At 45.0% G+C, this 14,115-nt stretch overlaps 1 protein-coding gene across 1 annotated transcript; it reads right to left on the reverse strand.

The window, feature by feature from the left end:
* Window positions 1-11,611: 11,611 nt before the first annotated feature.
* Window positions 11,612-12,547, reverse strand: LOC131484027 (olfactory receptor 8S1-like). Its single transcript, XM_058682318.1, has one exon. It carries the CDS (start codon window positions 12,545-12,547, stop codon window positions 11,612-11,614), a length of 936 nt encoding a protein of 311 aa, XP_058538301.1.
* Window positions 12,548-14,115: the final 1,568 nt, after the last annotated feature.

Below are 14,115 nucleotides of genomic sequence, written 5' to 3' on the forward strand. Positions count from 1 at the left end.
CAGTGCCCTGCTCTGGAGAATGGTATCAGGTTGGCAGGCAGGGCACATTCCACATCAAGAACCCATTCCTGAATTCAAATGATAATAAACAGCTAAATAGGTGTTTCTTTTTTCTTTTTTTGGTATATAGATAACCTGGATTTGGACATACCTGGGATTCATATAAGTAATCACTAAAAACAATGGAATGATTTTCAAAGATATTTAAAAGTAACATTAATGTAAAGTTGCAAGCATAGCTTATTTTTGATAACAAAATCAGACAATAACAAAAAATGAAAGGACGTTTATGTAATACCCCAATTTTGAATCCGAGAGACCACCAAGGAGCCGATACCGATGCAAACGCACGAGGGTTTATTTGCAAGCTCGAGCTTGGGCCCAAGTATACCCGACACAGCGGAGCAGGGACTTGGACCCCTAGGTTAAGAGGTGTAGCAGTGGTGTAAGAGGTGTAGCAGTGGCCAATGAGATTGTTACACACACAGAAAGTTGCAGTCATGTCAGTCCACATGCAGGTGGCCAATTGAATTACAATTTACCCTATAGTAACTGTTTGAATTAGCCTATCACTCTGGTCAGAATTGGCGTGCAAGTTTGGTGGGCAAAAGGCGGGGTTTACATACTTTGGCGGTTAGGGGTTTCGCATTCCTATATGAGCCGGTTTCCAGTAAGGGTGTGCTCAGCGGCTTGACTAGGGTGGGGGAGTGTCTTAAGCAATAAGTAGGTCATGCGGGGGTTATACATGAGATGGTGGGTATAACACAAAATGGAGTTCTTGTTCTGCTTGTCCAGGGGTAGGGGATTTTTGTTAAATTCCTTGGGTCCCGCAGTTTATAAACTTATAAGTTCACAAGCACAAAATTTAGGGGTGCCTAGGTGGCTCAGTTGGTTGAGCATCTGACTTTGGCTCAGGTAATGATCTCATGGTTCACGGGTTTGAGTCCTGCATCCAGCTCTATGCTGACAGCTCAGAGCCTGGAGGCTGCTTTGGATTCTGTTTCTCCCTCTCTTTCTGCCCTTTCCCTGCTCATGCTCTGTCTCGCTCCCAAAAATAAACATCAAAAAATTTTTATTGAAAAAAAAAAACCCACAAAATTTAAGGTGATATATTGATATACCCCGATTTGAGAGACCCCCTGAAAACAAACCACCAGAGTCCAGAGGCAAAGCCAAGCGGCAAGGGTCATTTATTGCAGGTTCGAACCCGGTCCTCCGCGCACTCGTTGCCGGTGACGCTAAGAGGCCCCGAGCGAGGATCTTACAGCTTCTTTTATAGACAGACACAAATAAGTTAGGGATTTTATTTTGTGGTTACAGAGCTGTTATTGGTTGACATTTAAATTTGAACACTCAGCAGAACTTGATTGGTTCCCGCCTTTTTTTCAAACCACTCAGCAGAACTTGATTGGTTCCCGCCTTTAGGTCAGACCACAACTGGGCACGACCTGGCTGGTTCCGGGAACGGGGGGGGGGGGGGGGTGGTGGGGGGGGGGTAGGGGGGGGGGGAGTGTTTCTTTGCAGTTGTGAGTACACCTGGTAATTTTTCTCTTAGTCTCTCATTCCCCCCTCTCTTTGGTGCCTTAAGAGCCAATCTTGGATCTTATGTGTCTGACTCAAATGTTTCGGTAATGACGGGTTGGTATTGGGTCCTAAGGACCATCAGTTGGATCGTGTTAACTAGGTCTTTGATAAAGGCAACTAGTTTATTAATAATATAAGGCCCGAAGGTGAGGAGGAGAAGGAGGAGTATAAGGGGCCCAGCTAGAGCAGAAAGCAGGGTAGCTAGCCATGGGGACTGATTGAACCAAGACTCAAACCAGCCTTGTTGTTGTTCTCGTTCACGCCTCCGTTTGGCCAGGCCTTCTCTAACTTTAGCCATGGACTCTCGGACTACTCCGGTGTGGTCAGCATAAAAACAACATTCTTCTCTTAAGGCTGCACATAAATCTCCCTGTTGGAGGAGGACTAGATCTAGCCCCCTTCGGTTCTGTAGGACTACTTCAGAAAGGGAGGTCAGAGATTTTTCGAGGTGCAAGATTGAGTCCTCAAGTCTGGCTATATCCTCATCAATGGCTGCCCTTAGGCTATTGAACCCTCGGTGCTGGATGGCCAGTGATGAGATCCCTGTTCCTGCCCCTATGGTACCAAGGCCAAATAAGGTGGCCAAGGTTATGGCCATAAAGGGTTCCCGTTTTGTTCTTATTGACTCTCTTGCTTCCGTCCCTTCTGTCCACAGATCATATACAACATTTTCTTGGTGGTAAATAACCTTTGGAAATATTAATACCATGATACAATATTTGGGTGACGAATTAAAAACATCTCTGCTAACACATGGGGTGAGCCCTGTCTTAGAACAAATCCACCAACTGTCAGGAGCTGGAATTATCCATTTAGAATCATCTATAGAGTAATTAGTCGGGGCACAGAGCTGGATATGGCTAGGGGGACCTTTCCTATACAAGTCCCATTGCCAGTGACCGCTTGCAGTGTGAGGCCAGGGCCCTTTCGATTCCACTTGCAAGCTGCTGGCGACTCTTCTCCTGACTGTGAAAAAGGGGCAGCTAGACCTATGGCTTCGTAGAAGGGGGGTTTTATATCATAACATAGCCAGCAGGCCCTTGTTGCCTCAGGGTCCAATTGGTTTAAGGCCTCATACGCTGCTGTTAGCAATTTCCATAGGGAGTCTATGCCTTTTGGGTTCGGATTTTCTTGGACAGCTTGTGCTTTTATTCCTGGGATAAGGACGGGGGTCCTGCTGGAGGGAGTAGTGGGGATCTGCCTGGGGATAGGCTCGTCTCTCTCTCTTTTTTTCTTTTTTCTAATACCTGATTTGGCCCCACTGGTTGTACAAGAGGGGAGAACAAGAATTCAAGACTATTATCGTTCTCAGCTTTGACAAGGTTATCTTTTAGGTTAAGGATGATGGGGGGTGGTCTACCATGTATTATTTCATAGGGTGTGAGTCCCAGTTTGTATGGGGAATTACGCACCCTGAACAGAGCGTAGGGTTGAAGGACCACCCAATTAGCGCCAGTCTCCATGGTCAATTTGGTTAGGGTCTCTTTTAATGTTCTGTTCATTCTCTCTACCTGTCCTGAGCTTTGGGGTCGGTATGCACAATGTAATTTCCAATCAGCCCCAAGTATGGAAGCCAGTCCCTGACTTACCTTAGAGATGAAGGCAGGTCCATTATCTGACCCTATCATTACTGGAAAACCATACCTGGGCAGGATTTCTTCTAGGATCTTTTTGGCTACAATCTGTGCCGTTTCATTCTTGGTTGGAAAGGCTTCAGTCCATCCTGAAAAGGTATCTACAAAAACTAGCAAATACTTATATCCATATTTTCCTGGTTTTACCTCAGTGAAATCTACTTCCCAATAGGTCCCCGGTCTGCTCCCTCTTTGTCTTACCCCTGTTGTCTGAGGATTGCTACTCGCATTGTTGAGTTGGTACACTGTACATTTAGTGACTACTTGATCGACCTTATCAGAGACATTTCTGATTTTTAGTCCAGTCTGTCTCAGTAAGTCCAACATTCGCCAGGAACCTAAGTGGGTGCTGCGATGGATCCGCTCTAGAACTTGCCATCCTAGTTTATCTAGGAGTATAATGCTGCTTTTAGAGTCTCTCCACCAGCCATCTTTGATTCGGGTCATAGGAAGTTTACTCATCCATTGAATGTCGCTTTCTGAATACTCAGGGCTCAGGGGCAATTCCCGGGGTCCGGGGTCTGGCAGGTGTAGGGTCAGTAATTGCACTGTGGCCGAGCTATGTTTTTTGCAGTCTGATCGGCCAAATTGTTGCCCCGGGAAACTGGGTCGGTTGTCTTTTGGTGTCCTGGGCAATGCACAATCGCTAGCTTTTTGGGTTCCCATAAGGCTGCTAGCAGGGCTAGAATCTCTTCTTTATTTCTGATGTCTTTCCCTTCAGCTGTGAGGAGCCCCCGTTCTCTGTATATCGCCCCATGTACATGAGCGGTGGCAAAGGCATATCGGCTATCAGTGTACTCGGTTAGCTTGCAGTCTCTTCCTAATTTTAGGGCCTGGGTCAAGGCTATTAGTTCAGCCTTCTGGGCCGAGGTTCCGGGGGGTAGGGCTTCTGCCCAAACCACCTCGGTTTCTGAAGTTACGGCCGCCCCCCCCATACCTTTGTCCTTGGTGAACGAAGCTGCTTCCATCGGTAAACCAGATGGCGTCTGCATCCAATAATGGTTGGTCCTGCAAGTCCTCCCGGACCCCTTTGCCCTGTCGGGGCGGCTCGCGCCGAGGCCGAGTCGTGCGCGGGGCTGCGCCCCAGGGATGCGTGCCCCAGTGGCGGCTTGCGGGATGCTGCGGCGGCGTTGCCCGCCGCTGCGAAGGCTGCGGCCCCGCCCCCGCTCCCCGCTGGGGATCCCCCCGGTTGGAAATGAATTTGGGCCCCCATTTTGGTAAGCAAATCCCTCCCCAACAGGGGGCAGGGGCTGTCGGGAATGACCAGGAAGGAGTGGGTTACCTTCCCAGTTCCTAAGTCCACAGTCCTCTGAGTTGTCCAGGGGTACTTCTTTATTCCAGTGGCCCCTTGTACCCAGGATGATTTTTCAGATACTTTTCCATGGGGCTTGACCAGAACTGAGTGCTGTGCCCCAGTATCAACTAGGAACTGGACTGGGGTCCCCTCCACTTGCAATGTTACCCTAGGTTTGGGGAGGGGATCCGAACCCCGTCCTCCCTATTCTGTATCTTGGGTAAACAGTAGAGGGGCTATTTTAGGCTGCCATTGTCCTTGGCTGGGGCGGGGTTGTTTCTTCTTGGGGCATTCTCGTATCCAATGGCCTTTTTCTTTACAATAGGCGCATTGATCTTTATCTAAGTGCCGCCTGGGAGGGCGTATTGTTTGAATGCCTTCTGGGGGTGGCTGTTCTTTCTGGACTATAGCGGCCAGGACTTTAGTCATTTTCTCTGTGGCTTTGATCTGTCTCTCTTCTGGGGCGTCCCTGTTGTTGTAGACCCGTTGTGCTTTACGGAGCAGATCCTGGATCTGTTTACCTTTTAAATCCTCTAGCCTTTGGAGTTTTTTTTTTTTTTTTTTTTCCTAATGTCAGGAGCTGCTTGATTTACAAAGGACATAACGACAGCAGCCTGGTTCTCAGGGACTTCTGGATCCATGGGGGTAAACTGCCTAAAGGCTTCCATTAATCTCTCTAAGTAAGCAGCTGGACTCTCTGCCTTTCCCTGTATGACCGAATATACCTTAGCCAAATTGGTGGGCTTGCGACCTGCGTCCCGGAGACCCGCCATCAGAGTCTGGCGATAAATGAGTAGCCTTCCCCTACCTTCTGCCGTGTTGTAGTCCCATTCATCCTGTGGAGGTCTGGTTAGGGGGAAAGCCCCATTAATGAGGTCAGGGTTAGATGTCGGCCGGCCGTCGTCTCCGGGAACCAGCTTTCTTGCTTCTAATTGGATCCTCTCTCGCTCCTCTGTAGTGAACAGGATGCGGAGGAGCTGCTGACAGTCGTCCCAGGTGGGCTGGTGGGTGAACATGACACTGTCTAAAAGAGGTATTAGATCTTTAGGGTTATCAGAGAATTGAGCATTCTGCATTTTCCAGTTGTAAAGGTCACTGGTGGAAAAGGGCCAATACTGGAGTCGGGGGTTGCCTGTTTCATCGGGGGGGTCCTATTTCCCGCAGGGGTAGGGCCACAGTGGAGTCGGGGAGGCAAGGGTTTGGCTCATGCTGGGTGCGCCCGCGGGTTCGGCCGGCTGGCCCCTCGCGGTTGGTTTCATTTTCAATGGGGCCCGGTGCAGCTGCTGCCTCCCGTCCTCCTGGTTCCGGCGCAGCTGCCGCTTCCCGTCCTCCCGGTTCCCCTAGGGGGGCAACTAGCGGGGCAACTGGTGGGGCGGCTGCTGCGGTCAGGGCCTGGGGTACGAGGGGAGGGGGATGATAGGGTGGAGGGTCTAGGGATAGTAGGTCCTGACTATAGGGCAATATGGGATACAAGGGCGCGGCTGGCGTCCTTGATTTTGGGGGATCTGCAGGCCGCATGGCAAGGACCTTACACATTCCCGAGGATAGGAAGGGGGCCAACCAAGGGGGTGGATTTTCCACTAAATTCCACCATACAAGAATGTAGGGAATCTGATCCGGGTGTCCCTCACGACCTGGTAGAAAAATCTTTGATTTCACCTTAGCAATTATAGGGAGGCAGAAAGTTCCTTCGGTTGGCCATCCATCGCCGAAGGTTGGCCATTCGGAGCAGCAGAGGGCTATTAATTTTCCCCGCCGGATGTCTAAACTCAAATTCTGGGGGCGCCTGGGTGGCTTGGTCGGTTAAGCGTCCGACTTCGGCTCAGGTCATGATCTCACGGTCCGTGAGTTTGAGCCCCGCGTCGGGCTCTGTGCTGACAGCTCAGAGCCTGGAGCCTGCTTCCGATTCTGTGTCTCCCTCTCTCTCTGACCCTCCCCCATTCATGCTCTGTCTCTCTCTGTCTCAAAAATAAATAAATGTCAAAAAAAAAAAAAATTTAAACTCAAATTCTGTCCTCTGGTTCTAACATCCCTGAAGTTAGCAACGAGGAAAGAGGAGTGCTTTGAGATTGGCCCATCTGTATCCTGGAGGTGGAGGAAAGGATTAAAAGGAGAAACGGTAAAGTTATGAGGATTTCTAGCCGGGCCAGGCCAGGTCACCTGTGAAAGAGAAGTTTAACACTTAAAGGTTATAGAATAGAGAACACAACACTTAGATCGCTAGTGCATTTCGGGTGTCTGCCACCCGAACAGAAAAATTCCGATGGGCCCAAAATGGTGCCCCAGACGGGTGCCAGTGGACGTCTCCTACCGGACCCGACCAACTGCCCTATAGCGCGTCCGCCAGGGCTGTGTCAGTCACCGATACAGATCCCGTGCGGGAGAGCCAGAAACGAACAAACAGAAACGGACAGAGCCGGCTCACTTACCGATCGGTCTCAGGGACGACCTATTGACTTGGGGTCTGGTGGGTTTTGGGGGATCCCGGACGAGCCCCCAAATGATATGCCCCAATTTGAGAGACACCCCCCCCCCCCCCCCCCGAAAACAAACCACCAGAGTCCAGAGGCAAAGCCAAGCGGCAAGGGTCATTATTGCAGGTTCGAACCCGGTCCTCCGCGCACTCGTTGCCGGTGACGCTAAGAGGCTCCGAGCGAGGATCTTACAGCTTCTTTTATAGACAGGCACAAACAAGTTAGGGATTTTTTTTTTGTGGTTACAGAGCTGTTATTGGTTGACATTTAAATTTGAACACTCAGCAGAACTTGATTGGTTCCCGCCTTTTTTTCAAACCACTCAGCAGAACTTGATTGGTTCCCGCCTCTAGGTCAGACCACAACTGGGCACGCCCTGGCTGGTTCCAGGAACGGCGGCGGGGTGGGGGGGGGGAGGGGGGGGAAGGGGGGAGGTTTTTTCTTTGCAGTTGTGAGTACACCTGGCAATTTTTCTCGTAGTCTCTCAATATAACTTCTCAAATGATAGTGATGAGGTTTTTGGGGTGATTGTGGGACTTGTGGGGTCTGGAGCTGACAGCTGAGAAAGAATTCTTAAAGATGTCTTTGGTGCCAAAAGGTGATTTTATTGGAGCACGGGGACAGGATCCGTGGGCAGGAAGAGCTACCCTGGGACCATGAGGAGAGGCTGGTTATATACTATGGAGTTGGGGGAGATAAAGTCCAGGGGAAGTTTCCAGTGAGGTTTTCATACACTAAAGAAGACTCCCAGGATAGTGGAAGCCTAGCTATATGTCAAGCTAAGGTTGTTTTCCCCCTAGCAAAGCATTAACATTAAGACAGCAGGGAGTTCCTGAGCAAACCTTTTACTCTGCCAGCCTCAAGTATTTGTCAATGGGCTGCAGGTTATAAGGAAATTTAGTTCTATCTGCCATTTCCTTCTGTCTTTGTTTCCCAAATCACTATGGAGGGGTGATGGGGACTTAGGTCCTGCGGGACTATGATCTCTATCAGTTAACCATTTGTTTTTCTCCTTTCCTTTGTTCTTGGGCAGCCAGGAGTTCCAGAGGAGTAGCACACACATCCCACCTGGGGGTGGGGGGTGGTGGTGTTTGTGGCCTGTCAGCTTGCCTTATGCTCCCTCATCAATCAGAGAAGGGAAGAAATCAAAGGTAAATTTAATTATGAATAATTTTAGTTTTAGGTTAGGAGGTGAGGTCATGCTTCATAATACCTTTATAACCAAATGAACAACCGTTTGATATTTGTTTTTCTCTGCTTGACTTACTTCACTTTGCATAATACATTCTAGCTCCATCCATGTCATTGCAAATGGCAAGATTTCTGTCTTTTTTTTTTTTTTTGATGGCTGAGTAATATTCAAATATATGATTTCACTCATATGTGGAATTTAAGAAACGAAACGGATGAACGTATGGGAAGGGGGAGAGGGGAAGAGAAGAAAGGGAAACAGCACAAGAAACTCTTAATGATAGAAAACTAATTGAGGGTTGATGGAGGGAGGTGGGTGGGAGATGGGCTAGATGGGTGATGGGTACTAAGGAGGGCATTTGTGATGAGCACTGAGTATTGTATGCAGGTGATTAACCCTGAATTCTACTTCTGAAACCAATATTGTACCATATGTTAAGTAATATGTAAAAAAATAAATAAAAAGAAAAAGAAAAAAGAAAACACACACATACACAAACAAAAAAAAACAATGAACAACCTAACAAAAAGAGATGAAATGAAGTAGTATATATGATAGTACATTATGAATAGGAATTAGGAATAATTCAATCATATGCTTCTGATTTCCTAAGCCAGGAAAAATTAAAAAGGCAAGAAAGTAAGAAAGGAAGGAAGAAGGAAGGAAAGGAAGGAAGGAACGAAGGAACGAAGGAAGGAAGGAAGGAACGAAGGAAGAAAGGAGAAACAGATGGCAAAAGGGAGAGAGGAAGAGGGGACAACTCCTTGGAACAATTTCTAGATAAACGAAATGTTCAGTGGTAGGGGAATTGTTAAACTATGTCCTATTTTGTTCTTTATATAATATTATAGAGACTAAAATATTTTTGGAAATAGAAGATGCTTACTTTATGAGAAGTAAAATTACAGAAATAAAATTGCTTATAAATTATAATCATGGCTATATATAACAATGTACCCTAGAAGTACCTGGGTGACTCAGTTAGTTGAGCATCTGACTCCTGATTTTGGCTCAGGTCATGATCTCATGGTTTGTGAGTTTGAGCCCTGCATTTGGCTCTGTGTGGACAGTGGAGAGCCTGCCTAGGATTCTGTCTTCTCCCTTTCTCTCTGCCGCTCCCCTGCTCTCTCTTTCTCTCAAAATACATAAATATGAAAAAACCTAAAATACAAAAGAATGTACCCTAAAGAAAGTTCTCATAGAAAAATTGGGCTGGGATATACCTAAATGTTAATAGTGGTTTTCACCGTATAGTAGAACCATTTCACTGTATTTTAATAATTCCTAATTTAAAAATATTTGAAGAAAAATGTTAGTATTTTACATGAAGCAATAATACTTTATGATTTCAACACAGTAAAAAATAAAGTGAAAAATAATCTAAACTGCACAGCAGTGTTCATGGAATATTTTCAGTCTTGTTGTCTATAACATGAAAAAAAATAAAGAGATATTGACTTGCTTCATAAATCCATGTATTGCAAAAATATATGCAAATATGAGACAAATATCTAAAAAAATGGAGTCCTCATAAATCGTAAATTTAATTAAATACTAAGAATTTAATATTTGATAAATGCAGCTTTTAAAATGCCATTCAATGAGAAAGGCAAGTTGACTGAAAACTTTTGAAATTTCCAAAGTAGAAAACAGATCTAAAATAGGACAAAATGTTGGAAAAGCTGCAACAGGTCTATCTTACATGACATTCTGAAATTAGAGAACAAGAGACATTCAGTAGATGTTTGGTTAGTGGAGGTGATTATTAGGCAAAATTGCTTTAGCCAAATTTCCTTTAGGAAACAAACAAAAAGTAAAGAACAAAATCTTAGGTGGATTTGCTGGATCAGTGGAAGACCCAGGGGAGGCCTGCAGAGGGCACTACTGCGTGGGAAAAGAGGCACTGTAAAGTGCGTATGAGGGGTACAAAAAGTAAGAGGGAGGCTTAAACAGCCTCTTTCTGAAGGCTGCCTAGTATTTTCCAGTTACCAGAGTTTGGAGAAAAACTCACAGGCTTCTTGGAGCCCCAAGTTATAATATTTGCCTTGGAGTAGTGTTACAGAAATCACATTTGTTCTTTGCCTACATTTCTATGCATTCACGGGTGAGGGGGGCGGGCAGTGAATGCCTGAGATCCATCCTTTAAGCTAAGCAAGAGTTGCTCAGCAGGGCAGGCACAGACCTAGGTACCTGAAGAGTATGAATAAGAATAAAAAGGAGAAGGAGAAAAAGAGGAAGCAGAGGAGGCAGTGGTGGGGGCACCACAGCCACGTTCTGATTCTGGCAGGAGCAGTGCGGCGATTTTCAGCGGTCCTGGCATCACTGTGATCCCTCTTCTCAGTGGTCCTGGCCCTGGTGCCCCCCCGCCCCCAAGAACACAGCAGCCAATGTAGAACTATCAGCTTCAGTGTAAGGTTGGAATGACTTCTTCATTCTTTTTTGCTTCTCTAAGACCCCCTCCATCCTTTCCCTTTTGGCCATCCTGTCATTCCAACAACTTAGAATTAAATCCACTTTCATTTAAGGTATTTTAGAGTAAATTACAGTGTCTGTGTGGCTTAATATTTGGATTTCTAAGATTTCTAGGATGCTTTGGCAAATGGTTTTGTGTAGATGTCTAGGATGCTTTGTTTTTATGCAGTTTTTCCGATTAGTCTTCTCCATGACCGTCCTTTTCCCCCACCCCCTCAGGAAATTCCTACCCAGGTTTCTCTCTCTGCACTTCTTTTCTAAACCTCATCATTTTCTCCAGAACAAGATCTACCATACTTAAGCCTTCTGAGCCACCCGTAAAACCTAGAAGGGGAAACTTGCAGGGCTGCTATAGGACCCTACAATGAATGAAATTCTCTGGCATTTGCTATAATGCTTCATAGGACTTGTGGAAGGTGTCTGCCGGCCTGGAGTTTAGCCCCGCAAACTGACTTCCTTTCTCAGACACCTTCAGCTGCATCTGCCTTGCCTTTAAGACCCTCTTCAATCAGAGCTTATCCTAAACCCACCTACCACTCACACTTCCACAATCTCAAGCCTGTATCTTTCTTCCTTTAAAGACTTTGTAGCAAAACTTTACCCCCAGGTTCATACCCACAGGAATCCATGTAAGACTTCAACACAATTTCCCCAGTGCTACGCATTTTGTTAATGTCTTGCAAACAAAAGGAATAATATATATCTATGGCTGTAACCAAATTACTTTAATTGAAATAATTACCTGATGCATGTTTTCTGCCTCTAAGAAAGAAAAATATTAACCAAAGCAAGAAAATACTTGCTGCTATTTTTTTGGTGCAATTCCAAACAGAGGCAGCTTTAGAAGATATTTTGTCATATCTGACTTTATGAGCAAACAAAAATTTTCCTTAATGCTTATTATTCAGGTATCTTGCTATAATTCTGTCCTGCTTCCCAATCATCTGCTGCTTGTCATCTGCTACCTGAGATGTTGTAAACTTTTCTGCAACATGTTTTTCAGAGATGCTTTTACTTCCTTGTTCTTTAGGCTATAAACAAGGGGATTCACTAGGGGAGTGACCACACTGTACTGAATGGAAAAAACCAACTCCCATGGGGAACCTGAGGTTGGCATGAGATAGCGAAGAAAACCTGAGCTGTAAAATAAGCTCACTGCGGTGAGGTGGGAGGAGCAGGTGGAGAAGGCCTTGCTTCTGCCTGAGGTGGAGGTGATGCTCAGGATGGTGGAGACAATACGGGCGTAAGAGAAGAAGACCAAAATGAAGGTCCCAAAGGCATGCAGGAGGGCAGAGCCGAGCAGAACTGCAAAGTTATCAGAGCTATTGGAACAGGATAGAGGGAACAGAGAAGGAATCTCACAAATGAAGTTGGAGATGACTTGCGTCTCACAGAAGTCCAAATTCCAGGCTAGGAGGGTATTGATGAAAGCATCCAAAAAGGCCAGACCCCAAGATCCCCACGCCAGTCCCACACACAGCTCATTGCTCATCATCTGACCATAGAGTAGAGGGTAGCAAATGGCAGCATAGCGGTCATAGGCCATGACTGCAAGGAGGCAGAGCTCTGTTCCCCCAAAGGCAAGCACAAAGAAGGCCTGGCTCAAACAGTCTTCCACTGAGATGGCTTTCTTCTCAGACAGGAGGTTCTCTAGCATCTTGGGCGCAGTGACCGAAGAATAACAGAGATCCAGGAAGGAGAGGTGATTCAAGAAGAAGTACATGGGTGTGTGAAGGTGAGAATTGGTCCTGATAACCAGGATTATCAACAGGTTCCCTGACAGAGTCAGGAGGTAAACTACCAGGAAAAGCACAAAGACTAGAGCCTGGGTATGATGATCTTCAGGGACTCCAAGAAGGAGAAACTCAATGATGGTGCTGTGATTTACCAAGGCCATTTAAAGATGATAATACTTTGGAAGAAAACACAAAGAGAAATAATATATCAACCATCTCCTCTGGCAACCCAAAGCTTCTACTTATTCTATGTACATACACTTTTTTTTCTTCATCTGCTCATTATTGCCATACTTGTTTAATATCTCTCATGCAGTCCCTTGAAGCATGCATGGCCTTCCCTTTTCTGATTTCCTGGTGTATCAGCCCTGAATATTCTGTGCTTTTTCCATTTGTTGCTCTTTTCTTACAAATAGCTCTAGAGAAATTCACATAATTTTTCAGATCTGACCCTTGAATAATTTTTATCTCTTTAAACTGGGCCATTGATCTTGTTCTATAATGTTCTGCTCAAGAACTCATTTTCTGTAGAAGATGCTGTAATCCTGTTTTCCTCAGTCAGTCTTTCACCTTACATTCAAGACTTTGTAATAGTTTGTTACTAATTAATTATGTACATTTGTGTTATCTTTTTTCTCTTTATTATTTTGCATATATTTGGAATATTTGATCTTAGAGATAATTTTGAAAGCTGTGTGTGTGTGTGTGTGTGTGTGTGTGTGTGTGTGTGTGTTAGGGAGTTGAGATAAGGGAGGAAACTACCAAACATTTTATAAAGTTACAAAATATAGCCAAGAAATAATAAAGGTAAAACAGAACTGAGTTGTTCATCAAAAGAAACCACTAAAAAAAGAGAGAAGTCCTAGCCATATCAATCAGACAACAAATCACTGTAGTAATCAAATTGCCAATTGGTGAGGAAGAAGTAAAACTTTCACTATTTGCAGATGACATGATATTCTATATAGAAAACCCTAAAGACTCCACCAAAAAAACAGCTAGAACTGATAAACAAATTTAATAAACTTGCAGGATACAAAATCAATGTACACCAACTTGTTGCATTTCTATACACCAATAATGACACAGCAGAAAGAGAAATTTAGAAAACAATTCCAATTTCAATTGCACCTAAAATAATGATACCTTAATAAATCTAGCTAAAGAGGTAAAAGAATTATACTCTGAAAACTATAAAACACTGATGAAAGAAATTGAGGATGACACAAAGAAATGGATAGACATTCCATGCTCATGGATTGGAAGAACAAATATTGTTAAAATATCTAACTGTCGAAAACAGTCCACAGATATAGTGCAATCCCTATCAAAATACCAACAGCATTTCTCACAGAATAGGACAAACAATCCTAAAATTTGTTTGAAACCACAAAAGACTCTGACTAGCCAAAGCAATCTGGAAAGAGAAAAGCAAAGCTGGAGGCATTACAATTCTGGACTTCAAGTTACATTACAAAGCTGTAGTAATCAAACCAGTAGGGTACTGGCACAAAAATAGACACATAGATCAATAGGACAGAATAGAAAACCCAGAAATGAACCTACAACAATATGGTCAGTTAATATGGTCTTCCTGGCTTTCCTCACTCATGCTAGATAGTATTTAGGCATCTCTCTATATTCCAAGCCCTCCTGAAAGATCAGATACAGGTTACCTATCAGTTGTGTCCAGTGGGTAATGTGTGGTTTAGGGTGGCACACCAAGTTG

This window comes from Neofelis nebulosa, chromosome 8 (assembly GCF_028018385.1).
Source record: "Neofelis nebulosa isolate mNeoNeb1 chromosome 8, mNeoNeb1.pri, whole genome shotgun sequence".
Lineage (NCBI taxonomy): Eukaryota > Metazoa > Chordata > Mammalia > Carnivora > Felidae > Neofelis > Neofelis nebulosa.

Bases quoted from the DNA above. Each gene is read 5' to 3' on its own strand.
- LOC131484027 (XM_058682318.1), bottom strand. From the start codon at position 12,547: ATGGCCTTGGTAAATCACAGCACCATCATTGAGTTTCTCCTTCTTGGA.